The sequence below is a fragment of the Brachypodium distachyon genome, chromosome 2 (genome assembly GCF_000005505.3).
Source record: "Brachypodium distachyon strain Bd21 chromosome 2, Brachypodium_distachyon_v3.0, whole genome shotgun sequence".
NCBI lineage: Eukaryota > Viridiplantae > Streptophyta > Magnoliopsida > Poales > Poaceae > Brachypodium > Brachypodium distachyon.
The window spans coordinates 11691604-11718884 of NC_016132.3; the positions used below are offsets into that span (position 1 = coordinate 11691604).

The 27281-nt window shown below is 39.7% G+C and overlaps 1 protein-coding gene across 3 annotated transcripts; it reads left to right on the forward strand.

Moving 5' to 3' along the window:
* Positions 1–1554: 1554 nt before the first annotated feature.
* Positions 1555–26159, forward strand: LOC100830000 (piezo-type mechanosensitive ion channel homolog). Of its 3 annotated transcripts, XM_010232591.3 has the most exons (21): positions 1555–1848; positions 2838–2918; positions 5053–5212; positions 5364–5509; positions 5782–5938; positions 6070–6256; positions 7159–7274; positions 9166–9250; positions 10082–10297; positions 10371–10548; positions 11902–12030; positions 12519–12692; positions 14928–15164; positions 15442–16986; positions 17123–19668; positions 19792–20187; positions 21180–21338; positions 22090–22605; positions 22692–22833; positions 22989–23133; positions 25698–26159. In XM_010232591.3, exons 1-21 carry the CDS (start codon positions 1788–1790, stop codon positions 25831–25833), a joined length of 7512 nt encoding a protein of 2503 aa, XP_010230893.1. In that variant the 5' UTR covers positions 1555–1787; the 3' UTR covers positions 25834–26159. The 3 variants fall into 3 exon arrangements, with proteins under 3 accessions (XP_010230893.1, XP_014754630.1, XP_010230896.1); XM_014899144.2 differs by lacking the exon at positions 2838–2918; XM_010232594.3 differs by lacking the exons at positions 1555–1848; positions 2838–2918; positions 5053–5212; ... (4 more) ...; positions 9166–9250; positions 10082–10297 and having other exon boundaries at positions 10409–10548; positions 11902–12035.
* The last annotated feature ends 1122 nt before the right edge of the window (positions 26160–27281 follow it).

Below are 27281 nucleotides of genomic sequence, written 5' to 3' on the forward strand. Positions count from 1 at the left end.
GAATCATAGCAAATGATTGCACCTATCTCCAAGCCTAAGAAGTACATACCTAGCGAAATGAGTATCCTTTCTTGAATAAATGTTTGGCAAAGGATAGACATGTTACTACTTTTGTATATTTCACATAACATACTTAATGTTAAGCATCATGCAGTTCTTAAGAACATGAAACAAAACCGTTTTCCGCGTCCTTATGAAAAGCATCAAATCCTGTATAGTAAAATTTTGTTCTCAATATTGTGGAATCCAATTTCGAATCCATATCTATTTGCACTAAAGACACATATAAGATGCCATTTGACAGGGTTTTATTATCGTGCGCTTGAATGTTAAATATTTAAATTGTCAGTGATAGCCAAGTATCACAATTGTTGGTTCAAGCTAAGAACTGTGTCTGATAAGTGGCTGATCATATATAGACACTTGAAGGTTTAACTATTGCACGTGGTCATACATACCGTTTTTGCTAGCTAGGATTTAAATACCACAATCTCTTTGACGATTTTTTTGCCTATAGTAATGAAGTGCTAGGCATGGCCTCTGTAATAGGATGATTACCTCGAATTCATGTAGTTCATATAGTACGGGAGAATATTCACAATTTGTCCAAATTCAGAAGCATAGGTCCACTCAGATATTAGATCATCACACATCATTTTGCAATTTGTATACTCCCTCCGTCTCAAATTAAGTGACTCAAATTTGTCAAAATATGGATGTATCTATGCCTAAAAAGCGTCTACATACATGTAACAGAAAGTCACTTAATATGGGACGGAGAGATATATTAGAACACAAGGACAAATGTTTCACAAATCAAATCAAATACTCCCTCCATCCACCAAAAGATGTTTCAAGTTTGTCAAAATTTGAGTGTATCTAGACATGACTTAGTGTATAGATGCATTCAAATTTAGTCAAAGTGGAAACATCCTTTGTTTGGACGGAGGGAGTAGTAACCTTTGCTATCAATAAATTTCAGATGAGACAAATATTCGATTTATAGTTGCTGTTGAATATAGTTATCAGGATTGTTGGGCCTTCACCAATGGAGTTTTGTAGCAAATACAAGTTTTTCCTTAAATGATGATGGTTTAATGTCGAACACGGAAGAAGTAAGAGCACCTCCCCCCTCTCTTTCGCAACCGGAAAGTTTTAAGAAATATAAAAATGTACTACGGAGTACTTTATTTATATCTGTCTCACCTCACACTTTCATAGACTTTTTGGAGCTCATAAAGCTGATTCTCTTCCCTGCAACTCAGAAAATAATATTTTCTCCGATTCTAAATTATTGTCGAAATATTACATATATCTAGACGCTTTTTAAAATTAGATACATTCATATTTGGACAAATTTGAGTCAAAAATTTAGGATTTGATGGAGTAACATTTAAACTCTCCTGTTACTAGTCTTGTAAAGGGGTTTGCCAAAGTGGAGAAATGAATCCCACAACACAACGGGAAAGAAAAATAGTTCTGACACGAGATAACAGCTCTCTGCGGAGTACGGGCCGACGGTTCACTGTAGTTCGGTCTACGGTTGGAGGCTGGGACTCAGCCTTGTTTTTTTTGAGAGTGCCAGAGAAAAAATTGAGAAAGAAAGAACGGCGAGAAAATATAAACCTAGCAGTAAGATCTGCTCGGCTACCCTAATTAATCCTCGTAAAATCCCAATCTCTCTCCCCGCGCACAAACCAATTCGGTCCGATTGGCTTCACATCCTAGAGATGCTGTCGTCGTCGGACTAGTAGAAGGGACAGGAGAGGAACTGCAGCCGGCTCGCGATGGCGTGGCGAGCGGGCGGCCGTGCCGGCCGCTGCCTGCTGCCGCTTTTGCTCTTGACAGGTGCGGTTCCTCCTCCCCCACCCCCCTCCGATCCGAACCCTCTTGAAATGCTGACTGCGTCTGTTGCTGCGCGATGCCTTTTATTAGCGTTTAGCTGGAAATTTGTGGTTCCTTCCGGTTTCGCTCGAGAGGGGTATCTAGGGTTTAGGTCGTGGCGAGGGATCAAATTTCGGTAGCTGCTTTTCCACTGCTGCAGTACGGTCCTGAACGTGATAAATTACCCAACTATATGTTGTGAATTCCGTACTGTGCAGTGTTGTTACGCTCCTTATCATACACCCCCTCTGTCCTTAAAAGCTAGATTGTTTTTGGCTTTTCAGTTCCCAGCTCAAAATTTTGACCATAATTTGTTAGCAAGGAAAAATTTGATATATGGTACTTTCTATGTCAATTTGCAAATTCCAGGAATGTTATTGACAAAGTTATCAGTGAAGTGCCACTCCAAAATGAACTTTCGTTAAAAGATTTATGCCACTTCACTGATAACTTTGTCAGTAACTTCACAGAACATATAATTATGTTTCCAGGAATGTCACTTCTGGCGGTCCCTTTACACCTTACTGCTTTTATATATCACCTACCATTAGAAAACATAATTATATGTTCTGCGATCAATTACACCCACACTTTCTGGTTTTGAAGACCTAGTTCTTGGAATTGGTTATGACAATATAGTTTTGAAACAGTAGTCTTGGTTATGGATTGCTAGTTAGCGAGGGCGGTTCTGTCAACCATTCAGGCTTTTGTTTGCTTTTGTGCTGCATTTTCAATAACACATCTAGTTTTCTATGTTTTAATATAATAACAACTTCGAAGCTTTTTCTTGCTAGAATTGGTAAAGTTTCCCATTACTAATTATGTTGCCATAGCGCAACAAGCACAACACAAAAGTCTCTGCCTCTTTGACTGTTTGATGCTGTCTTTCCAAAAGATATAAATTTGATGTTTCCTGTTGATCTAATCCATTCATTGTGCACCTTTCTTTACAGCTTCTTTACTTGATTGGAGCTTGATTTCTCTCGTTAATATGACTATCTTCTTTGCTATTCGATTTGTTGCTCCAAGGAGAGGTATATCTGCTATCTGTGTGCATTATTGTCAATACATGTCTTCACCACTAAACTACGCTATGGATGTATACATATGCTGTCTGAAGAAATAAGCTTCTGTTCTTAAACAACTATGTTATAATCAATTCTTTAAAACTGTGGCCTCTTGTTCAAACAAGTTATTCTAGTTTGTTCAAGAAATCGGTAATCGGTAACTGCTCGGTCGGGTAGGGATTAGCGATTAATCGGTTATCGGACTGATTAATCGGTTTAATCGGTCGACCATTATACTATATAGAATATATAATTATATATTGGGCTACTTGCCGCATGAGAACCTTGGGAAGGTGCAGCCATCTAAAACAAATCAAGAGAAGCAAAGGCATCAGTGAAAATGGATGGGAGCAGCAGCAGCTTGGGAGGAAGCAAAGGCATCAGTGAAGCTCTTCAAGGCTTCGAGCAGGGGCTGCCCGGCGGATTAATCCTGATTAATCGGCCGATTAATCCTGATTAATTGGTTGTCAGACCGATTAATCGGCTTGGGCGATTAACTGCGGCGATAACTGTTAATCTGCACGGTGGTCTGCCGATCAGCGATTAATCGGCCGATTAATCGCTGAATCGGCCGATTTCTTGGACAATGATTCTAGTCTTGTGCTGTTAAAGATTTATTATTATTATTTAATTGATGACCTTACCTTTACAGCTTGTTTGGCATCCACTCTTTCGTTTCATTTGGTAGAAATGAAATGAAATCCAATTTTTGATAGGATTTCATTGGTTGAATTTGAATTCCGGGTTCAAAAATCATGTTTGTCTACCACATGAATTTGTAGAGTGAGAGACAATTCCAGAGAAATGATGGCTTTTAGAGAGGAATTGATGTTAGTTATAATGTGATTCCATGGAATTTGAGATTGAATTCCTGTGGCCAATTCCGTGCCAACCAAACAAGTTGGTTTCTGGAATTCAATTCAAAATGAATTCCATAATTCTAGGTCCAAATGATGGATGCCAAACGGGCTGTTAGTGTTTTCCTATGCAATTTTATTTGCATTAGTTGATGCCTATTTCAAGTTCCAACACTACTTTAGGGAACTTGATCTTTGATTTGGGAATATTTGCATCAGTTTAGTTTTCTCACGTCAACACCAAAACTGGGAAACACACCTTCAACTATTGAAACCAGACAAATTAGATAACATCTACTGTGAATCAAACTTGCCTTGACATGATATGGCCTGGTTTTGAGCTGACGGGACACCACTTGGGTTCTAGCAATATTAGTTGAACATCTGCGCCTTGCTACTGATCAACGAATTATATTGCCTCAGCATGTCAAACCACTGCTACCGCAATCTTGGGCAGATTTGCATTTTCGAGTTTGTAGTCAGAGGATGAGTATGTCAGTTATTGGGGTCTCCGCATGGGCATACATTTTTGCGAAAATTTCAACATGTGAGGTGTCGAAGATGAACGGACCACCGCACCGGTTGACATATTTATGAGAAAAATAAGATGGTGAGAAATCGTTGCAACATGAACAGCGACAATAACACATTGAGTCCTCCCTGCTGCGAACACCGTTTGCACGCTCCTGGCTATCCATGATCACTAAGCCATTGGCTCCTCATTAAATTCCTCTATTTACACAGTAGTGGCTGAGCTCCCATGATAGCTAGTATTCTCCAGTGGCCACAACAGCGATGCGACATGAACATGCTGTATTCATGATCTCTTCCCTGTAAAAGGCTGCTTGTGGCATTTAGGCGAACACCTTGTACATGTGTCATAGTGGTGAAACTTCTCACCGTGCCTATGCCATGTGGTGCAAATGTTTTGTGCCTGTGTTGGTTGCTCGGTGCAATTTAGCTTATGTATCAGAAAAGAAGCTTTTGTGAGCCCTAGCTTTTTCAAAACATGAGGCACCTATTTACTAAAATGCAAATAGCATGATTTTTTTAAGAAGCTTAAATTAGTTATTTGAAAATTATTTTATTAACTTTGGTACTGAATTATATAAGATTCTTAGTCTGACTGCAACTTTCACATGAGAAACTGGTCCTACCTTTTGTATTCATTAGAGACTATGCAAACTTTTTTTTAAATACTTTTCCACATTTTAGACGACTAATGTTCTATCCTTATCTGCAAGGTTTTCACACTTGGAGGCTGTACCTGTTATATTGGTGTACAATTATTTACTCAGCAATTGCCATTTTAGCACAAGTTACATTTCATATAATATGGGGCATTGAGGGAAAGGGATGGATTGTGGCTCATTCTTGGTGGGCAAAGCTGGTTGGTTTTGCAAGGTATAAGTTATGCATCGCTGCTTTTGCTCATGTTGATTTTTGTGTGTCATGCATGGTCATTGCATGTGGTCATATCTATGAGTACATCTGTTTGTATGTGCCTCATGCGAGGGCAATATCTGGTTGCAATTAATCGTATCCATTGATGCAGGGAGCAGCCTTGGGAGTCACCATTTGTTATCTATTTTCTTGTCGTGCAGCTATCTGCTGCTGTCCTTGCTTTGGTTGAAGTCTTTGGAAGCAGGATTCATCAAGATTCATGTTGGCTAAGTTTCTACTTTGGGATTGAGCAAATAGGTCAGCATGTGCATCGATTTGGACCTGAAGAAGCAATAGTAGCGTTCCTTGACTGTCAAGTGGGAGATTCAAACTGTTTTGTGTAATACATTAGTTTACAACACTAGGAAATGATGTTACTTCAATTATTATTTGAATTTCGTTTTCCTAGAATTTTTTAGTCCAACAGGCAATCTGTTTATCTTACTATAGGTCTGTCCCGAAGAACTGTACAAACTACTACAATGCTTACTGTTGTCTACTGTCTAACAAATATGCGTGCACTGTTGCAGGTCATCATTTGCGGGTTGCATGTTGTTTGTTGCTGCCTGCTGTCCAGTTAGTTGTTAGTATCAGTCACCCTTCTTGGATTTCATTTCCATTCTTTGTATTTAGCTGCATTGGTCTTGTGGATTGGTCCTTAACAAGCAATTTTCTTGGACTTTTTCGGTAAGACCTTCTATACATTTTTTCTTTGGTGTGAACAGTCATTTTATTCATCTAAAAATCAGTCAGTTTATTATATTGGCAATTCACATGTCGTGATAATTGTGGTATTGTCTTTGCAATGCATTCTGAAGGTGGTGGAGGTTACTTGAAATATATTCAGTGTTCAACATTCTTTTACTTTATATCTACCAATTACGTGTCAAGTTTCCCTATGTTGTGGTAGCCTTTGCCGACTTTATTGGTCTATTCAAAGTTTCCTCGAAATCAGAATGGCCTGAGCTGTCTTCCGGTATTTCTCTTCTGGTGTATTACTTCATGGTAAGCATATAAGCATCTCAAATATAGTAACATGAACACATACGTGTGATGGTTTTTTACATAAACTGTGATATGTTATTGGCAGTAATGCTGATCATCTTTGTTCCCATTATCTCATTCTTGTTTTTTTTTCAAGCTTGCTTAGTAATCCCTCATGCCATCAGTTTTAGCTTTTCATATGACCCGTGGATAATTCTAGAGTATGGAATCGTAGGAATTTATTGGATAAGCTGTCAAATAACTGACTTCTGCCATTGTTGCCACCATTAGTTCATTCAATTTGAATAATTTGTCTTAGCGTCTACTTATCTATTCTACATGCAGTAGTCGACATAATGAAAGTTAAACAGGTAAGTAAACAACTCAAAACTAAAGACAGCTAATTATTTGTTTATGGCGTAGGCTTAAAGCAAGAATATGAATAACATCTTGTCTAAATTATTTAAACATGTTTGATTGATTAGAACTGAAGTGAAGTTGTGTGTCAACATGCATTTGTATGATTGTTGGAATACATTACTGAACGCTGTACCAGCAGATTAAAGGCCAGGGTACAAGGGGCCTCCTCTGAGTGAGACAACCACAGCATATCAACTTGCCTAGTATTGCTGGTAATGTAATACTTAGTGTTACCCATAATATGGCACATGTTCCACCAGGTAAAAGGGGTGATGTTAGTGTGTTCCTTTGGGTAGGATGGGTTGATGGATATGCATTATGCATCAAAATAGGCAATGTAAAGTGAAGTTACATGTGAGACAATTTGAATTATTAGGAGTAACATTGTATTAATCCTCTCAATTAAGAACCAGTTACAGTCAAGATAGCATATTTGCAGAGTTTTTGGCTTTTCACATTTGAGTAGACAAAAGATCTCTAATGCTCTTTTCCTATCACCGTAGCTGTCATCAGCCAAACAAGACATACAAGAAATGGATTCTCTAATGTCTCTAGAAAGTGACAGCTTAACAGAGGACCTTCTGCCTTCCAGGAATGCATTTTTGGTTCGCCAATCTCGGTATGCAAATCTTGTTTTGTATGTCTAATTTATCAAAATTTTTTGTTTCTTGGGCTGCAAAAGTTGATGAACGTCTGTACTTTGTAATTATGGAAATTAGCTCACTAACACCACAAATGTTGAAATTAGAGAAATAACGCCAGAAAGGAGCTCAATTACTAAATGGCATCATGATCACAGTTTTATTGTGGAAAATGATACTGCTGTGGAGTATTATGTTACAATGCTTATGAGAATAAAAGCAAGAAATATGCTGGCCAGTTTCTTCCATCATCAACATATTCAACTCCTGTCACCACCCCAGCAGCCACCACTGCTCATCCAGCCACCATTGCCACTGCTTTGTCCATTTGCTGTCCCTTCTCTGGCTGCGGGGCGCGCTTCCTTCTCTGGCTTCTGTCCCAAATGCATGGCTGCCTGGCTTGAAACCATCACCCAGGGATTCTTCTTCCTGGGGCACCATCATGAGGTAGTCCGTCCTGGGCATGGCCTTGGTCTCTGTTGAACCTTGCCACCCGGGTTATCCCATCAGGTCTCCCCTGCATCAGTCTTGTTGCCCCGTGCTCTGCTGCCGGGGTTGCTCTGTCTAACTTTCAATGCATTAGTCTTGTTGAAATTACTGCTCATTCGTGCAGGCTTGTCAAGTATGTGTATCAAATATTTTAGGCCCTCCAGTGCTTGAAGTGCTGAGATTAAATGGTGAACTGGATTTAGGGAGATGGACAAACAATTTTATCCTTGTGTGCCCTTGACTCTTCCTCTTGCACCCAGATAGTCCAATCATATTTACTCTTGCGCACCATGCCATACCTTGTTGTCAGGCTTAGCAAACCGCATGGAATTGGTCCCGAATCAAGTGATAGCAATCAGGAATTGATCACAATAGCAAGGGGAAATTGATGTCTATGTGTTGTGTCACATATGTCCAAGTCAGCAGCTTGTATAGGTGCCAATTCCACACTGATGCTGACAATTTAAGTTAACCAGATCTGGCTGCTCTATCTCAAAATAGAGCAAACCAGAGGTCGCACGGGAAAGCTTTGGGACCTGCAGCGGGGAAGGCCAGAGGGCCAACTGGAGGCTTGGAGTTCTGGCTGGTGCTGCCTGGCCAACGTCCAGCAATCCAGCTGGAGTGCAGGCAACAGAGGAAGGAGGGGCACCGATGAAGTGCGTGCAGCAGGTGTAATGGCTCCTGTCCACGGCTATCGATTAGTGGCGGCAGTGGAAGAGCTGTGGCGGCCTGAGGAAGCAACAGCAACAGCCTGCGGAGACGGTTGGTGGAGTGCCGGCATTCATACACAACTGTGGTGGTAGCTTGGGAGGAGATCGTCCCGGCAGGGCAGAGATGTTCGTGGGAGTGGTAGCTCAGGAGGTGTTTCTGGTGCTGGCAGCTTGGTCAGGGATGAGGGATGGTTAGCGGCGGCGTGACGAGCCGCAGTGGCAAGGATGCAGAAGGCTCATCCAAGAGAAAGGAATAATGTGGAGTGATTGGTACTTTGCATACGGGGAAGAGAGATATATCAGGACTAAAATAATTGCTTTGGAGGACAGAGAGCAATCTAAACGCTAACCTAAGCTCTGGCACCATGTTAGGGAAACACAATCTATGTTCCGATGAGGCCATAGGCCAGTATATACACACGTACTGTTGTGGTAAATATGTATGTAGGAACAGTGATATTACACATTTGCTATATGAAACTATATACATCTAACTGATATAATTCACTCAAGTTTCTCTTCTATGTTTCCTTCATTTTTATTGCAAATATACTTATGCCCTTGGGAGGTTTTCAATAATTTCTACCAAGCTAAATAACTGTCTGCAATATCAACCTATCTAGACTTACCATTTCTAGTATTTTGTGCTGAATAACTTTCTATACTTCAGATCTGGCAGAAGGCATGCTAATGTATTACTGGGAGGATCAGTTTTCAGAACATTTAGCATTAATTTCTTCACTTATGGCTTCCCGGTATTCTTCTCAATGCCTTTTTTTTTTGCTCATTCAGTGCATACATCTCCATTCCCTTGTTATAAAAAAAAATTGCAGTTCTGTCTCTGTCTGCTCGTAGGTGTCCTGATGCGTGTATTAACATGTGATAATATCCTTGCATGTGTTGCTGCAGATAGTAACTCTTGAACTTTCTCATGCTAAGGACATTTAATTTTCATGTGCTTTGAGATGTTTTTTAGTAAAGCAATTTTTTTTCGTGCTATGTGGGGTATCATCGGTATGTATATAATTAGGGGTTATTTATATAAATAGCACTACGTAATAAACAATGGAATCATTTAAGTACCTACAAAGGGGAGCTTGCATTGATCTGATAAAAGCTTCCATAATGACGTGTCTGTATCTTGCATTGTACATGCCTTAAGTTGTAACCCTCTCTGCCATTCTTGGTCATGGGCTATTTTTTTTGTTCGGAAACCATAAGGCAGGGCCAATGAAACAACAATATACTTAATGTTGTGTCTGACTAACAACTCAAATATCAGTTGCTTCAAAAGTGTAAATTGGTTTTGCAGTAGTATGTCATGCATGATATAGGCTCAACTCTACCTCCTAATTGGGCTAAGATAGAATGAAGGGCATATCAAATTATAGTTTTCTTGGATACAGTGACGAGCGTGCTTTGAAGTTATGTTCTGATGTTTCCGAATTCAAACATTTTGTCATTTGCTCATTGAGTCATTTCTTGAGCATCTGTCTTAAGAAAACAGAAAGAGCATCTTATTCGAAACTAGAAAACATCTCAGAGTTTCCTATCATATATATATAAAGTTCTGATGATGATTGCAGGTTTTGCTTCTTACGCTTTCCTTGTGGAGTTTCAACTTCACTAGTATTTGCGCTTTTGGTCTCCTTGCATATGTTGGATACATTTTATATGCTTTTCCTTCTTTGTTCCAAATGCATCGGTTGAATGGGTCACTCCTAGTTTTCATTCTGCTATGGGCAGCAAGCACATATGTCTTCAATGTGGCATTCACATTCTTCAACAAAAGATTTCAAAAGGTACTTGACTTATGTATCCAAGTTCTGTTATGACTATTTATGTTCAGGAAAGTTTATTAGATCAATGTTGCAGGATATGATGATATGGGAAACTGTTGGGCTCTGGCATTATTCTATTCCTGGATTATTTCTACTTGCACAATTCTGCCTTGGAGTTTTTGTTGCACTTTGTAATCTTGTAAACAATTCTGTTTTTCATTACCTTACCTCTGAGGAGGGGCCATCATCAAGTGATGATCACCTTATCGATGGTAAGTGATTCATATTGTCGTTAATAATCATTTTAGTTTACTTTTCGTTGCTACCTGTCTGTCAGTTGGTATAATTATGCTCTGATAGATAATCTGTCATACATTGAAGAATGTTTGGATATTTGTGATGCCTTTTGTTGACATTGCAATGACGAGCACTCAAAAATAACTGCCACATCACAGTAAAAAAGAAACTGCCGCATAAAAAAATCTGTACATTTCCTCTGTTTTTGACAAATAAGTACAGAACCCAACTAACCGAAACTACCCTTGCTAGTTAGGCCCATGTCTACTTGGGTAAGTAATGTGGGCAATGAGCTAAGAACCTAAAACGTAGAAACTGTTCAAAAGGAAATCTAAAGATATGAACTACAAAAGGAAGAGTCAAATATGGTAATTAATTATTCTAAATTAATGCTGCTCCTGTAATGTGCTGATTTATGGCTGCTGCGCCTAGTTAGGGCCCACGTGCAAAGCACAGATGTGTCTGATACATCTTAGCAGGTCTGTCACTCTGTGCCATCACACACATCCCAGAAGGGAAGGAATCTCCGTCTTGTTGGGATTTGTGAAGAAGGATAAAAGTTTTGGAACTGTTGTAATTTTTATGTTGTAAGCATGTATGGTGTGGTGTTTGATGCGCTGTTAGATGTTTACCCCTCGGTAACAGATTATGATGTTCGGGATTCTCTTTGGCTTTATAGTGAGCTGTTGACGCTTGTATGTATGCTACTAAATAAACTGGAAAATCTTTAAATGTAAAAGCTACATACTGGAAAAAATGTTTCTATGTTCTAGTATGTCAGATGTGCTCTCAAATCATTCTATGTTCTAGTATGTCAGGTGAGCTCTCAAATCATTTGTTTGTTATCCAAATTGGAACTAGAGATCAATTCCTGAATGTTTTTTAATCTAAAAATCCAAGTTCTAAACTTAAATGTCATCTGTCAGACAACTGCTGTCAATCACATACAAAAATTCCTGCATTACTGTTCTAGGCAAGGTTATTTTCTGCAGTTGCTGTTTAGTTCAATGAGTGTTGAGTGGATCAGGTTACCGAGTGACAGCTTGATCTGATTGCATCGTCCATGGCTTCTGTGCCCCTGAGAGTACCAGGTCATTGAAGCACACAATAATGAGCAAATGACCACAGTTGTGTTGGTTAAGAAGCCTAATATTTCTTAAAGTTGGTGCATGTGACTAATTAATGCCTTCATCATATCTGTCACAATCTTAAAATATCTAAATAGGTTACATCGCAGTGCTACTGTCCGATGTTTGATATGCAAATTCCACTTGATTTTACGACCTAGTTGATTTAATACTGATCTGTTTGTGGCCTCTTCTTTGCAGAGAAGGAAGATACAATGGTTTTGATTGTAGCAACGCTAGCATGGGGTCTACGCAAACTTTCACGCACAATTACGTTGATGTTACTGTTTCTTCTTGTGATGAAACCTGGATTTATTCATGCTGTTTACAGTATGGTGCAACATTCCTTCTCTCTTTTATCATCCTTAATTTTAAAATTTATTATTATGTATTTATGTTGTCCTACAAGATTAGGAAAAAGTGAGGAACATGTCCCGTTGATTTGTGCATTTCATTTGTTATATTGTTAAACTCTAGTTCTTTATAGTCTTCCTAGCCTTGCCCTATTCTGCTATATAGTTGCCCGGTGTAGTGGACCAAGCCAGTCTTGCAATATGCACTGTTGTGTTATACATTATTTGCGTTGGTAGTTGCTTTGTTTATAATGCTTAATCATTGTTTTAACATCTGCGTATTATTTGTTTGCCTTATTAATACGTTCAGTTTGAGATGGCTAATGAACATCACTCTCGTTTCAGTTTGCTTTTTCCTGGGTTTTTTGGTGAATCATTCAATCAACAAGAGAGCCAATTCTTAGTGTTATTCTGTTATTAATACGCATAATCTGAGATGGCTAATGAGTATCATTTTTGTTACAGTGTGCTTTTTCTTGGTGTTTTTGGTGAATCACTCAATCAGCAAGAGACTGCGCCAATTCTTAGTGTTATTCTGTGAGGTGCATTTTTCTATTCTGTACATTCTTCAGCTTGATCTAGTCTCCAATGCTCTTGAGCGCAGCGGTTCACTAACGATGGAGGTACTCTCACAGTTAGGTGCGCATTCTATGTTCCGTGTCTTTGTTTCTCTATAAATGTAATCTTTTTTGTAAAAATGATGCCAACCAGTGCTGCACAGCATAAAGGCGCAGTCCTTGGTGTTGGCAACAAGGCAATGTGCATCATGCTGTGTGAAGCATGTGCCTCTCTGCGCAAGGTGCAAGGCTCTAAGGCACGCTTCTGAAGTGTAGCACAGTTTAGCTTAGCAAAATTGAAACGAAAACCACGAGATGAAATGTAACAGGCTTAAATGACGGGAGCTATTGGGTGACACAGGGATAAACTACCCAAAAGGCACATACCTCAGTGCTAAATTTGAAAACATCTTCATGTACATGATAGCAAAGAAATTCAAAGTTGATGAATGAAAATAATAGAGCTAGTCCTCAAGTACAATAATACTCCAGTTCACAAGATTTTTGGAAGAGTAACCGTTTGAAATATGATAACTGATTAAAATGTGCCAGAACCAAAGATCTAATCTACACTTAATTGGGGGGTACATCAGGTTACTTGTATCCGTGATCAAGGGATAGTATATGCCACTTATTGATAACCTTAAAAATAACATTTATTATGAGAACATAGTCTAACTGAGTCACATACATTTGGATTGAGTAGGATTCACGTGTAAATAGTTTCATCGTAATACAACTAACAGATATGTAACACAGAACATAAATGCATGTTGGAGCATTGAGGGTGCGTACATTTTATGCTGTAAGGTAGTTTGGTAACCATGGGTCTAATTGTGTCCTCGTAGAAGCACATCTCCTGACTTGTACAATGACCATTTGGTATTTAATGCAAAATGCTCCTGACTTGTACAATGACCATTTGGTATTTAATGCAAAATGCAAATATGCTATAGTACTTGGAAGTGCCTGTATGTGCCACAAGGAGGATCTTTGGCCAAGGATCCCAGTCCTGCCTAAGGCAACTCTACCCCACATGTATCTATAGTGATTTGGTGCATGCGCCTGCGGCGACAAATCAATCGCAGCGAATCCAATTATTACATCTTTAACCATTAGATATGCAAAGAGTTGCCCAATGATGTGCGGGTTTATTACTTATACCATTATAGTTTTGCCACACTCGGTTAGATTGCAAATTGTTTATCACATCACCTCTGGCTTAGAATTGCTATCTGCACTTGTACAGTTGGCTGCTGTGACAAATAGCAGAATGTAAACTCAGTAATTCACAATCCTGAGTGGTTGATTTGTCATGGTTGGAGTTAGGAGGGTCTGTGCCTACGGCCATCCGTCTGCAGACAGGGGCAAAACAGCCATATGGCTGTAGTTTCCGGTTATATATCGCCACAACTCGCCATACAGCTTTATAGGCTTGTTTCCCATTGGATGAATAGGCTTTTCCTCCCGCACGGTGCGCCCTTTCTCTCCCCTCCTGCATGCCCTTTCTTTTCCCTCGTGCGCGCGGCTTTCTTTTCCCTCCCCCCGCATCTGCTCTGCTGTGCTGTGGCGTCACAGACCAGGTCTATCGCGAGGCCTGACGCCATGGCCTGGAGGTGCACCATGTCAAGCTTCATGCGCTAGCCGACGCTACCAAAAGACTGATCTGATGGAAAGGGCTAGGCAATCCACTTATACACTTTAACACACCACATTGTTGTAATGTCGTTGTAGCGTCGATTTAATGACATCTTAAAAACTCGACACCCCATTAAACACTAAGCTCTACCGGAAGCGACACTTCGGAGGCCGGCGGCTCCTGCTGTAGCCCACACACGTGCCTCTGCATAGCATTATACTGCTTCCAGATCAGCCACACCGTGAGCATAACCAGTGAGGATAAGCCCTTCCTCAGTGACTTCAGTATTGAGTCGACATGCAGCTTGCCACCACCAACATTAGTTGAATCTCAAACTGGAATGCTGGAGTTGCTATCTTCCCATGATCGAATGAATGGAAATCGCACACTTAACAATTGGATGGTAACACGAGTTCCCATTCTTAGTTTTAAGGGAAGTTATCACTTTATACATATGAGCAAAGAAATCCTTGGTATCAGACTACTGTTGTGTATATGTTATCATTGCTTAAATAGACAGTGTGGTCTTTGTTTATTTGACTTTCTCCTGTTGTAATCATGCGATGCCTAGACAGTTTAGTCTAGTGTGTTCTGCACAGTGGATGTGCACTTTGACATATTGACTACTTATTTTGAATCATAATTTAAAGACAGTTTGCTTTCTCCTTCATTTGGCAGGCCTATCAAATAATGCTAAAACAAAGGATTTGATGGAGATTGGTGCAATAGTATGCTTCTGTGCTGTCCATAGTCATGGTTTTAAAATGCTTTTTGCTCTCTCTGCGGTTCTTCGGCATACACCCTGTCCACCCTTTGGGTTCAGTATCCTAAAGGCTGGTTTGAACAAGTCAGTTCTCCTTTCAGTTTATAGCTCCCAAAATTCACGAGATGGCCAAGTTTGCCGCAATTCACATGGTATGGCATTGCTATCATGTCTATTTATATCAATTTTGTTGTTTACCTATACTTGTGAAATAAACTACGACATGAACTATGGCAATCTTAGTCCAACTATGTTAATATTTCTCATATGCCATATTTTGTCAGTTATTACCATACCTGGTGGCGGGAGCTCTTTGCTGATAGGGCCATTGTAGGAGTGCTTTGCTTCCATGATCTTTTATGTAACTTTTTCATGGTGTGCGATTGAATTTATGTTTTCTGATATCAACATTGACTTTCTATTTTGCAGAAAAGAAAATTGCGTCTTATCTCAGTAAAATCGGGCAGAAATTTCTTTCTGCATATCGCTCATATGGAACTTATGTGGCTTTCCTCACAATTCTTTTGACTCTATACTTGGTGACTCCCAATTATATATCACTTGGTTACCTTTTCTTCCTTCTACTATGGATAATCGGAAGGCAGCTTGTTGAAAAGACAAAAAGACGACTTTGGTTTCCATTAAAAGTATATGCTGCTGTGGTTTTTATTTTCACCTACAGCCTGAGTATTTCTCCATTCTTTGAGCACTTGGTCTCAAAGTTGGTTAAACTGTATCCTGATCTTGGATTTGATCCTGAAGCCTCTTTGTTGGCAAATGTTTGGCAATCATTGGCTGTTCTAATTGTGATGCAACTTTACAGCTATGAAAGAAGGCAGAACAGTGACAAAAACTTCATTGTTTCTGATGCTTCTATATCTGGGCTTCTAGGGTTCTTAAGAAGGTTGCTAATTTGGCATAGTGAGAAGATATTATCAATTAGTGTGTTCTATGCTTGCCTCTCATCAATCAGTTTATCTGGCCTAGCTTATCTGTTAGGTCTTATCGTGTTTTCAACCTTACCAAAAGTGTCACGGATTCCTTCGAAGGTTTACCTTGTCTATACTGGTTTTCTTGCTACATCTGAATACCTGTTCCAAATGTTATGCAAACCTTCTCAAATGTGTCCTGGTCAGCAGTTGCATGGCTTATCTGTGTTTCTTGGTTTGAAACATTATGATTCTGGGTTTTGGGGCGTTGAAAATGGGCTCAGAGGAAAAGTTTTGGTGATTGTGGCCTGCACCATTCAGTATAATGTGTTCCATTGGTTAGATTTGATGCCGACATCTCTAGTACATGAGGGTAAATGGGAAGAACCTTGCCAGCTATTTATCTCTTCCGATCCATCTGCTAATCCTATGGATGGCAGGGAGGAAAATCATTCATCAAATAGGCTTGCCTTGTTGTTCTCAAAAGTCCAAGGTCTTATGGGTAGCAGCTCAAGTTCATCGCTTAGTTCAGGCAACACTTATCAGACATCGGAATCTGTCGAGAATGTGACGAAGGGTTCGGATGAGGATAAAAGATACTCTTTTGCAAAGATGTGGGGAGTGTCAAAAGAAAGCCACAAGTGGGATAAGAAAAGGATTATTTCTCTGAAAAGAGAAAGATTTGAGACCCAGAAGACAACATTTAAGAGTTACATGACATTCTGGATCGAAAATCTTTTTAAACTTCGAGGCCTGGAAATTAACATGATTGTGTTACTATTGGCAAGCTTTACGTTGTTGAACATTGTATCGATCTTTTACATCTTGTGCCTTGTTGTATGCATTCTTATGAACAGAGATCTTATCCAGAAACTGTGGCCTATTTTTGTGGCTCTATTTGCCACTGTCTTAATACTCGAGTATTTTGCTCTTTGGAAAGATGGAATGCTCTGGTTACATAGTACCAATGACATCGAAGTCCATTGCCGTGAATGCTGGAAAAATTCACGTATTTTCATTGATTATTGTTCCAAATGTTGGTTAGGTATGTCCATATTCCTCCCCTATCTGGAACTTCTGCAATCAATTGTTTATGTACTTCTCATCTTGAACCGAATCATTTACAAAATATATGTACATTTATTTAATGCAGGGCTAATAGTTACATTTATTTGATGCAGGGCTAATAGCTGATGATCCTCGAATGCTGGTTAGCTACTATGTCGTGTTCATTTTTTCCTCATTCAAGCTACGGTCTGACCACTTCTCTGGTTTCTCGGACTCGGATACATATCGTCAGATGAGGTCCCAAAGAAAAAATGCATTTGTTTGGAGGGACCTCTCGCTGGAAACAAAAAGCTTCTGGACATTTCTTGATTATGTTCGGCTTTATGCTTACTGCCATTTATTAGACATAGTTTTGGCACTAATTGCTATCACTGGTACTCTGGAGTATGATTTTCTACACCTTGGCTATCTTGGGTTTGCTCTGGTTTTCTTCCGAATGAGACTTGAAATATTGAAGAAGAAAAATAAGATTTTCAAGTATCTACGGATGTATAATTTTGCTCTTATTGTTTTATCACTGGCGTATCAATCTCCTTATGTTGGGCAGTTTAGCTCTGGCAAGTGTGATCAAATAGATTATCTTTATGAAATTATTGGATTCTACAAGTATGATTATGGCTTTAAGATAACATCACGGTCAGCTTTTGTTGAGATAGTGATCTTCTTACTGGTGTCAGTGCAATCGTACATCTTTAGTTCTGGTGAATTTGATTATGTATCAAGATACCTTGAAGCAGAGCAAATTGGTGCTATGGTCCGTGAGCAGGAGAAAAAGGCTTTGAAGAAAACTGAACAGCTGCAGCATCTTCGCAGGTCTGAAGAGCAAAAACGTCAGCGCAACCTGCAAGTGGAAAGGATGAAATCTGAGATGTACAATTTACAAAGCCAGCTTAATAGAATGAATTCATTCACCCCAATAGAGAATGCATCCCAAAATGATGGTCTACGGCGCAGGAGGACTACTAGGTTATACAGCGATACTGATGCCCCATTGCTAGATAATGAGATTGGATCACCAACTAAAGATAAGATTGGTAGCACAGAGTCATCACAGTCCTTTGAGTTTTCTGTAGCAGGTACAAAGAACATGGGAGATTTATTGTTCCAGGGCTCATCTGATACTCTGAGATCACCAATCAGGGGGAGAAGTGAAGAATTTATGCTTGCTGATAATGCTAGAAATTCCCTGGGCTCAACATCTGAGATTATCGAGCTTGAAGAGAGTGATATCAAGCTGCATCCTAACTTGCACAAAACGGAAAAGGAAAGAAGACAACCTAAGGAAAACCCACTTAAATCTGCAGTGCAGTTAATTGGTGATGGTGTTTCCCAAGTTCAATCATTCGGAAACCAGGCAGTTACAAATATTGTGAGCTTCTTAAATATCGATCCTGAAGAATCACTCCCTAATGAACACCCCTCAGAAGGTATCATTTATGATGTAGTGGAAAGTCAGAGGGAAACACAAGATGGCCAGTTACCGAGAATGCATTCAGATAGCTTGGTAACTGCAGAAAAATCCTCAGCAAGCATGCCAATTGGTGTAATCTTTCGGTACATATGGTACCAGATGCGAAGTAATTATGATTATGTCTGCTATTGCTGTTTTGTTCTGGTTTTCCTGTGGAGTTTCAGTTTGCTGTCCATGGTCTACCTTGGAGCACTTTTCTTATACGCTCTTTGTGTGAACTATGGGCCTAGTTACTTGTTTTGGGTCATTGTTCTGATCTACACTGAGCTCAACATTCTATCACAGTATATATATCAGATTATTATCCAGCACTGTGGTTTGAATATACATTTAACTCTTCTCCAGAGATTAGGTTTTCCTGACGATAAAATTAAGGCATCATTTGTTGTCAGCATATTGCCTCTCTTTTTGGTATATATATCTACTCTCCTGCAGAGCTCAATCACAGCGAAAGATGGCGAGTGGGTTCCTGTTACAGAATTCAGTTTTCTTAGTGCAAGAAACAACATTGAAGAGAAGCACTATATATCATACCACTGGAAAGATAGGCTAAAAAGTTTGCATTTGCCTGTGATAAATCTCATAAGGATGACTGGGAGAGGCTTATCTAGATACTGGATGTCACTAACACAAGGAGCAGAATCTCCTCCTTATTTTGTGCAAATTACAATGGAAGTAAACCATTGGCCAGAAGATGGAATCCAACCAGAAAGGATAGAGTCAGCAATTAATAAGGTGCTTGTGACAGCCCATGAAGAAAGATGTCAATCTAACTTGCCTTCATCATGCCATTCTTCTAGTCGAGTTCGGATACAAAGTATTGAACGGAGCAAAGAAAATTCTAATATGGCTCTTGCTGTACTAGAAGTTGTTTATGCTGCTCCTATAGAATGCCAGTCAGCAGGATGGTACAAATCACTCACTCCAGCAGCTGATGTAGAAAGGGAGATTCATGAGTCACAGAAGGCAGGCCTTTTTGAAGAAATTAATTTCCCTTACCCAATTGTCTCAGTGATCGGTGGTGGTAAAAGAGAGATTGATCTTTATGCATATTACTTTGGTGCTGACATGGCAGTTTTCTTTCTTGTTGCCATGTTCTATCAATCTATTTTAAAAAACAAGAGTGAATTTTTGGAAGTTTATCAGCTGGAGGATCAGTTTCCTAAAGAGTTTGTTTTCATCCTAATGGTGAGCTCATCTTTTAGTGGAAATTGTTATATGGCACTTGAGTGTTTATGTACTTTCTTCTTAGATACCTAATGCATGCTATTTTATGAGCTGTTTGTGATTGTACTACCTTTGATTTTGCAGATTCTCTTTTTCTTGATTGTGGTTGACCGCATTATATACTTGTGGTCATTTGCCACGGGAAAAGTTGTCTTCTATCTTTTTAATCTTGTGCTCTTCACGTACTCTGTCACTGAGTATGCTTGGGGAATGGAGCTAGCCCACAGGGATGTTGGAGGATTTGTTCTACGTTCTATCTACCTTACAAAATCAATTTCCCTCGCACTGCAGGCTTTGCAGATCAGATATGGCATCCCTAACAAAAGTAACTTGTATCGACAATTTTTGACCAGTAAAGTCACGCAAGTAAATTACTTGGGTTTCCGGCTGTACCGTGCTTTACCATTCTTGTATGAGCTCCGGTGTGTTCTTGATTGGTCTTGTACGACAACATCGTTAACAATGTATGATTGGCTTAAGGTACATATTCGTTCTTTATCTGCTTAGCAAGCATATGGTTAATTCTGTCATAAATTTATCGGCATCATTAACCTGGTACTGTAGTTTGCTGTGAGTGATACTACTTTTTATACATTTGGACCAATGGTCAATTGGTACTAACGTACACCAGCATTTTGTTTCGTTTTTGTTGACCCATATAATCCTGTATGATGATTCTTGTTTTACTGTCCCATGATTCCCCAGTACGACGATTGTAAAGCCTATTTGTAGCCTTTATCTTGTATACTCTAGCATTTTTTTTAATTACAGGTTTAATACGTTGCTGTAAATAGCTGAACATGTAATACTGGTTCTCAGTTTAAAATGGTTTATTTTACGTTACTGCAGTTTTTTCTGTTTTGAATGCTATATACTTTTGAAGTCCCTACTTGCATTTTGGAGTCCTGTTTCTCAGCAAGCTAGCTAGCTTGTCTCAGAATTGAGAATTAGTCCAAAATATCCTTGCTCACCTGATTCAACTTATTTTAGGGCATCAGTGGAAGCCTGGAAGGCAGGCTTTGTCTTAATGAAATAAGCCCACAAACTAGCAGTTTCTTCTACATTCCTGTGCGTGCATGCACTGCATTATAAAATAGTCCCTCCTTTTCACAAAGGTTGGCGTATTTGGTTTCATTAAGACAAGCCTTTGACCAAGAATTACTATGTTAATATGTAAGTTATATGATATGAAACCATGATCATTAGCAAAAACTTTTAAAGGTGAATCCATTGATATAAATTTCATGTATCAAAAAAAATATCAATAGAGTTTTCATTGATCAAAGCCTTGTCTAAACGAAACAAAAGACGCCAACTTTGTGAAAAGGAGGGAGTAATACATAGCATTTTTTTCTTTTAATATCTGTCATGTACAAAGTTGATGATATGTATCATCTTCATGTATTTCTTGTATTTATCTTCTACACTAGAGCAAAATTGCCCATCTGATATTTTTTTGTTGGTCTGCACAGTTGGAGGACATATATGCAAGCTTGTTCCTTGTGAAATGTGATACACTTTTAAATAGGGCAAATCATCGACATGGGGAAAAGCAAACAAGAATGACAAAATTCTGTAGTGGGATATGCCTGTTCTTCGTACTTATTTGTGTTATTTGGGCTCCAATGTTGGTACGTGAATGTGATACCTTCCAGGATAGTTACATTAGTTGGTTCTTTTTTTTTTGCGGATCACATTGGTATGTTCTTTCAACCACATTTTTGCATGTGCCACAACCGTGTGCACCTTTGGGTTGCACTCGCATGAAAGAAATTACTGCCTCTTTATGATTACATGCCCGCGGTGTGTGTGCACAGCGTGTCAGGTTGAAGCACTCTTAAGCTTTCAAAATTATTACTCGTACTAATATTCATGGATGTACTTGCCTGCTATAACATTAACATGTGAGTTTGCAAAATTTCATTCAATTTTTTTTCCATCTGTGGGCCTGCAGCCCTTGTTTTCCTTTTTCTTCGTGCAGGCCACAAATGGTAATTTAATTATTGCAGGTCAACCTCTTAAGGCATGAACATCAATATATTCATACAATTTGAAAAAAAATACGGGGTTGCCTAAACCCGATATCTTGTGCACTTCGTCAGAATCTTCTGTTTTGCTAGATGTTGGGCATTGTTTATTTAGTAGAATGTTGCATTACTGTTTATTGGACCATGGGAAGTCTAGTAACCTTATTAATTAGTGTGTGTACCCCATTCTACTCCTTATCAGCATCTTCTGTTTACTAGAAGCTATCCTCTTCTCTTAGTGAAATGTCTACTATCAGCCTTAGTCAATTAAATTTTCCTTCAATTCAGAGGTACACAAATTGCTTGCTCATGGGAGGTCTAAAGCCAGATTCTCCATGTATGTTTTAAATTTCAGATTTACAGCAGTGGTAATCCCACAAATATTGCCAACCCCATTATTGATGTCAGTGTTAAGATTGACATAAAGGCTCTTGGTGGAAGGTTAACCTTCTTTCAAACAACTGCTTGTGAAAAGATACCTTGGAAGTATCTGAAGGCCTATAATGATGTTGATCCTCTGGATTACTTGGGGGGATACAATGTTGAGGACATACAACTGATCTGTTGCCAACCTGATGCATCAACAATGTGGTTGGTGCCTCCTCCAGTCCAAACCAGATTTATTCGATCCCTTGAGGAGACAGAAATGATTTTTGGAAACATGGAACTTATTTTAAATTGGGATTTTCTTAGAGCTAGACCAAAAGGGAAGGAGTTAGTGAAATATGAATCACCTGTTGAGCAGTGCCCGAGTGTAGATGATGTTAAACAAGTTCTAAATGGATCTGCGAACAGCTTCAGAATAACCGATGCTTACCCTAGGTATTTCCGGGTTACTGGATCAGGTGAAGTGCGGCGACTAGAGGCATCGGTATGCAATATGTTTGTAGCCTTTTGTGATATTTATTTATCTTTCTTAAGCTGAAGCTAAATTATTTTATCTATTTGTAATTCCAGATAGATTCCGTTAGTGGTGAACTGCTTTTGAATAATGGTACTCCTCCTTGGTGGTCATTCTATGATACAAACCCATCAGATTTGGCAGGCTGTCAAGGGCAGAATGGTCCTATGGCCATTGTCGTGTCTGAGGAGACACCTCGTATGTATATATCAATGTTTTTCAAATTACTGAAATAATTTTTGTTCACATCGTGAAGCATGAGACTGTCTATGAATATCTTTTTTTAGATCACAGTTGATTTTAGCTGTATTATTTATATCCTGCTAACTATCATATATACTTTTACTACTCAGAGGGCATTATTGGTGAAACACTCAGCAAATTCAGCATATGGAGTTTGTACATTACTTTTGTGTTAGCTGTTGCAAGATTTATTAGACTACAATGCTCAGACCTGAGAATGAGGATACCTTATGAGAATCTTCCATCATGCGACAGGTATGCTAAATTGTTTTGAGCAACTTCCATCTTTTAACCAACTGTAGAACGAATTCTGAGTTGCACCGATTAATATGAACATTTCTTGTGTTCCATTTCCTTGCGCATGGCTAATTATATGTACTGATGTGTTCGAGTCATATGAAATCACAGAATCATTTTAATTCTTATGGCAAGAAACTTATGATAATTGATCGGTAAGTCTTAGATTTTTTACATGAAAAGCTAATAAATTATATACATTATTTTTGGTGTGAAAGTACCTTGCTGCTTATGAGCATTGAGCTAACTTGAATTCCAAAAAATTGGAGGCTATCAATAGTTCTTCTGAGTGAACATTTTAAGACCTATGTATAGAATGGGCAGTTTTTGTGGTATTATTGTTTATATGGATTACCATATAGACAAAGTTTTTAAAACGGTATGGCAAGCTGTGTCGACCGACCCCCTTCACAACATTATAACGGTTATAGCGAGACGACTTCATAGACACATGTACTAAGCTAGTATGGCAGACAAATTAAATCGCAACACCAACTTAGTATAATGGCAGATTAAATCACAGCACACACTCCTATTAAATTAAGTCACAGCACACAACTTAGCCTATTATAACCCTGTGCAAATACATAGAAAACAATGGCAGAAAATCTCAGCCTCACACAAAATGGAAAAAAGAAAAAAAAACGTAAAAGAAAGAAAGAAAGAGGGATGCAAAGCACAACCTGTGAACTCTTCCTCACAAGCCTGATCACATGCCTGCTGGATACACCGCATCTCTTTCTTTCTTCTCCATGAGTTATTCTCTTCTCTGCCTGAACGAAGGCGGGGGGAGGGAGAGAGCAGAGAGGGGTAGAGGATAGAGCAGAGCAGAGAGGGGTATAGAACACAGCTATCAAGAAGTCATAACAGGCAAGCTCCAAGGGATGGAGAGGAGAAGCTGGGAGGAATACCTGCTGCTGATGGGGATGAGAAGCTCGAAGGCTGGATCTCGGAGAGGTGGGAGAAGGAGCCGCCGGCGCTGGGAGGAAACTCAGTCGATTCCCTCTCCTCTCCCTTTCCCAATGTCTCTTTGACTTTGATTTCACAGGAGTCTCACCCGATTCCCTCTCCTCTCTCCGTCCCTCCCGTTCAACTGCCTTTTCTCGTTCCTCCCCGCGCGCCATGCAATTTCCCTCCCGCTGCACCTCATCTGCTAATTGCTGCTTTAGCATCACGTTTTCAGTGTCGCGTCGTTTGAATCGTCCAGGCGATGCCACAGGACGCCATCTCGACACCACAGACAATTTCTTTCTCAAGGGTGGACACGATGGCATCCATGGTGACACGATGCTATAGCGTCACCTGAACGGAGATATGACGACGTATTAAAAACCATGCATATGGGTTACATTTGTGAAGTTTCACAAGGAAAAATAATCACCAGACATTTTGTTGCATTTGCACCATGATATAGCTGTCATTTCCAGCATATCTCCTGCTATAAGGTAGCGCCTTCCTTCCCCGAGATTTTTCTAGAACGCCTTGGGTCTAGAATCAACTGTGTTTCTTTATGTTTAATGTTACCTTCAAATTGAATGAAAATGCATCACTGTGTTTCTTCTGGTATGCTGGTGCCTTCTAGATACTTTATGTTCTATATCAGTGACCATTTTATCGTTTTGGAAGCGTTAAAGTTGAATGAAAAGATTTTGCAATCTGTCTTAGCTAGACAGCCATGCATTCTGAATTAGCATGGGGAACATCCTTAGTTTTAGGGCGCATTGGTATCATATATCAGGATAAAGTTTATTTTACTTCCCTGTATTTGTTCCCCCTCTGAAACGAAAGAACAGACGATTTTTGTCGGATTGGAATCATATGGAAGAAAAAAAATCTTGTGTTTGGTCACTAGAATTCCTTCAAAATTCTGATGGAATGGCCCTATCTATACAAATATTGGAGGAATCATGAAATTCCCTGTCCATGTCTCTCCAAAATGCTGCACTTTTTCTGAGGCATCAAACCAGCAGAAATTCATTTATTCTTGAACTCTTGCATTCAAATGGAGCCTCAAGCCCATAGGCTTTACTACAAGAACCTTCTTTTAGGCCAGAGGATGTGTGTAGGAATTTCAAAGCATTGAAGTTCTGAAACAAAAGTCCTTGTTAACCACTCTGGACTGTACGCGGATTCTTCCGTCATCTACTATGGCAACTCTTCATTCCTCCACCTTTTAATTGTGTTGCAGGCATGGCGTTTGTTTCCTTCACTTCTCAGTTCTTAACATGTCCATAAAAAACTGGTTCTGCTATGTTGATTTGAATAAGTGGGTTGTCAAGACAATCCTGATACTTCAGGAGGGTAAAATAGACTGTTTCGTATATTTTATGCTATGGTTTCTGATGCAGATGCATCTACATTATTGATATCTCAAGCTTCCTTATTTGGCATGAACATCTTTTACTTAAATTTTAATTTATATCTTGATCCAAACTGGCTTCACAATTCATACCTCCGGTCATTTTATTTGGAGAGCTAGAACAATGAATATTACTAAAGGATTGTATTCCTGTCTTTTATAGGTTGCTCGACATCTGTGAAGGCATCTATGCAGCACGGGCAGAGGGTGAGTTAGAAGTAGAAGAAGTTTTATATTGGACATTAGTAAATGTTTACAGGTCACCACACATGCTGCTTGAGTACACCAAGCCTGACTAGGGCCTCCAGTTCAGCAAAGGGACCAATTTTGCAAATGCTAATCCTAGTATTTTACAAGGAGACTGACTTGATAGTTCTTTAATTGATCCAAGAGGAGCCACCACTTGAGACTCTCTTTTTTTCACTCTAATGTCACTTAGAGCAAGACCATGTAAATAGGCCTTGTAGTTGTTCTGGCGTATACACTTTTTCTTATAGCATGTACATAAGATTGACAGTGATTTCTGGATAAATGTATACATCAAAGTCTGATAGCTCAACCTATCAAAGTGACTAATTTGTAGTGAAATATTGTGGATAAAGTTGCACTTCATTCATTCCCTAAAGGTCAGCTGAACAGGCAGACTGCTCCAATTCCCTTTTCTTATGATCCTTACTCAGAGGCTAAGGTATGTCCATGGGTTTTTAGAATGCTATGTTCCCTGCGCCTGCAACTAATCTTTTGTTTGTTATCTGCAGCAAAGCTGCGACTGTCCAAATGTGCTTTGCGGTGCATCCTGCATGCATAGAGCTGATCATGACTCTTATTGGTGAACAATGTAATAACTCTTGTTCCTCTTGATTAGCTGCTTTTTTTTTCGAAAAGGAGGGAGCTGCTGATACATTGAGCTGGATTTTAACTCTGTGTTTCACCGTTGGATAATAGTTATAGTAATTGCTGTTCAGGGTATTGTTGTCATTGGCATTGTAATTGCCGTGCGGTCCTGTTCTTCTCTTAAAATGCTAGACTACCCTCCTCAGCGATTCCAGGCCGATGGGTGTTCTCCGACCGCTAGATCACCGGCGTCAGGTTCCTTCGCGTCATCCGGGGCGTTCGTTCCATGTCTATTTTTGCTACCGTGGTTGCCTTGGGTCAGGCTGGCTGCAGGTGGCCCGGTGATGGTTGGGGCCCTTGTGTCGGTAGATGGTTAGTTGGTGGTCGCGCGATGTGGCAGTTCTGGCCGAGGGAGTTGGTTCTGGGACGTGCGTGTCGTGCGGGTTCCGTCGTCCTGTCCTGCTTTGCAGTCTCCTCCGTTGGACTGGGTGAAGCTAAACCTCAACTGAAAAAAGAGGCTTTATGCGTTAAAAAAAAAGCCTGGCCTGCGTGACTTCGTGTCCCTGCTCGTGGACCCTGTGATTGGTGGGATCGGACCGTCAGCGGCAATGTGCCTTGCGTTCCACTTCGTGCGCCTCCGGTTCTTCGGCGCATGTGGTGCGGTACTGTTTCCCTTCCTTTCTTTTACGCAAAACCACATGGTTCCGCTAACGCGATCTCGCCCTACGGTGGCTACCGTCCATGGTTTGCTTGGGGGTCTGAGCGTGCGGAAGTGTTGATTTGACATAGTGTGTCAGTTAGGCACACATTGTGTTTTGTCCTGTCAACTAGCCCACCTACAATTCCATGCTTACTTATTGATTTGTAGTTCTGCTTTCTACCGTTACTTGATTTTGTACTCACGCACTTCCAT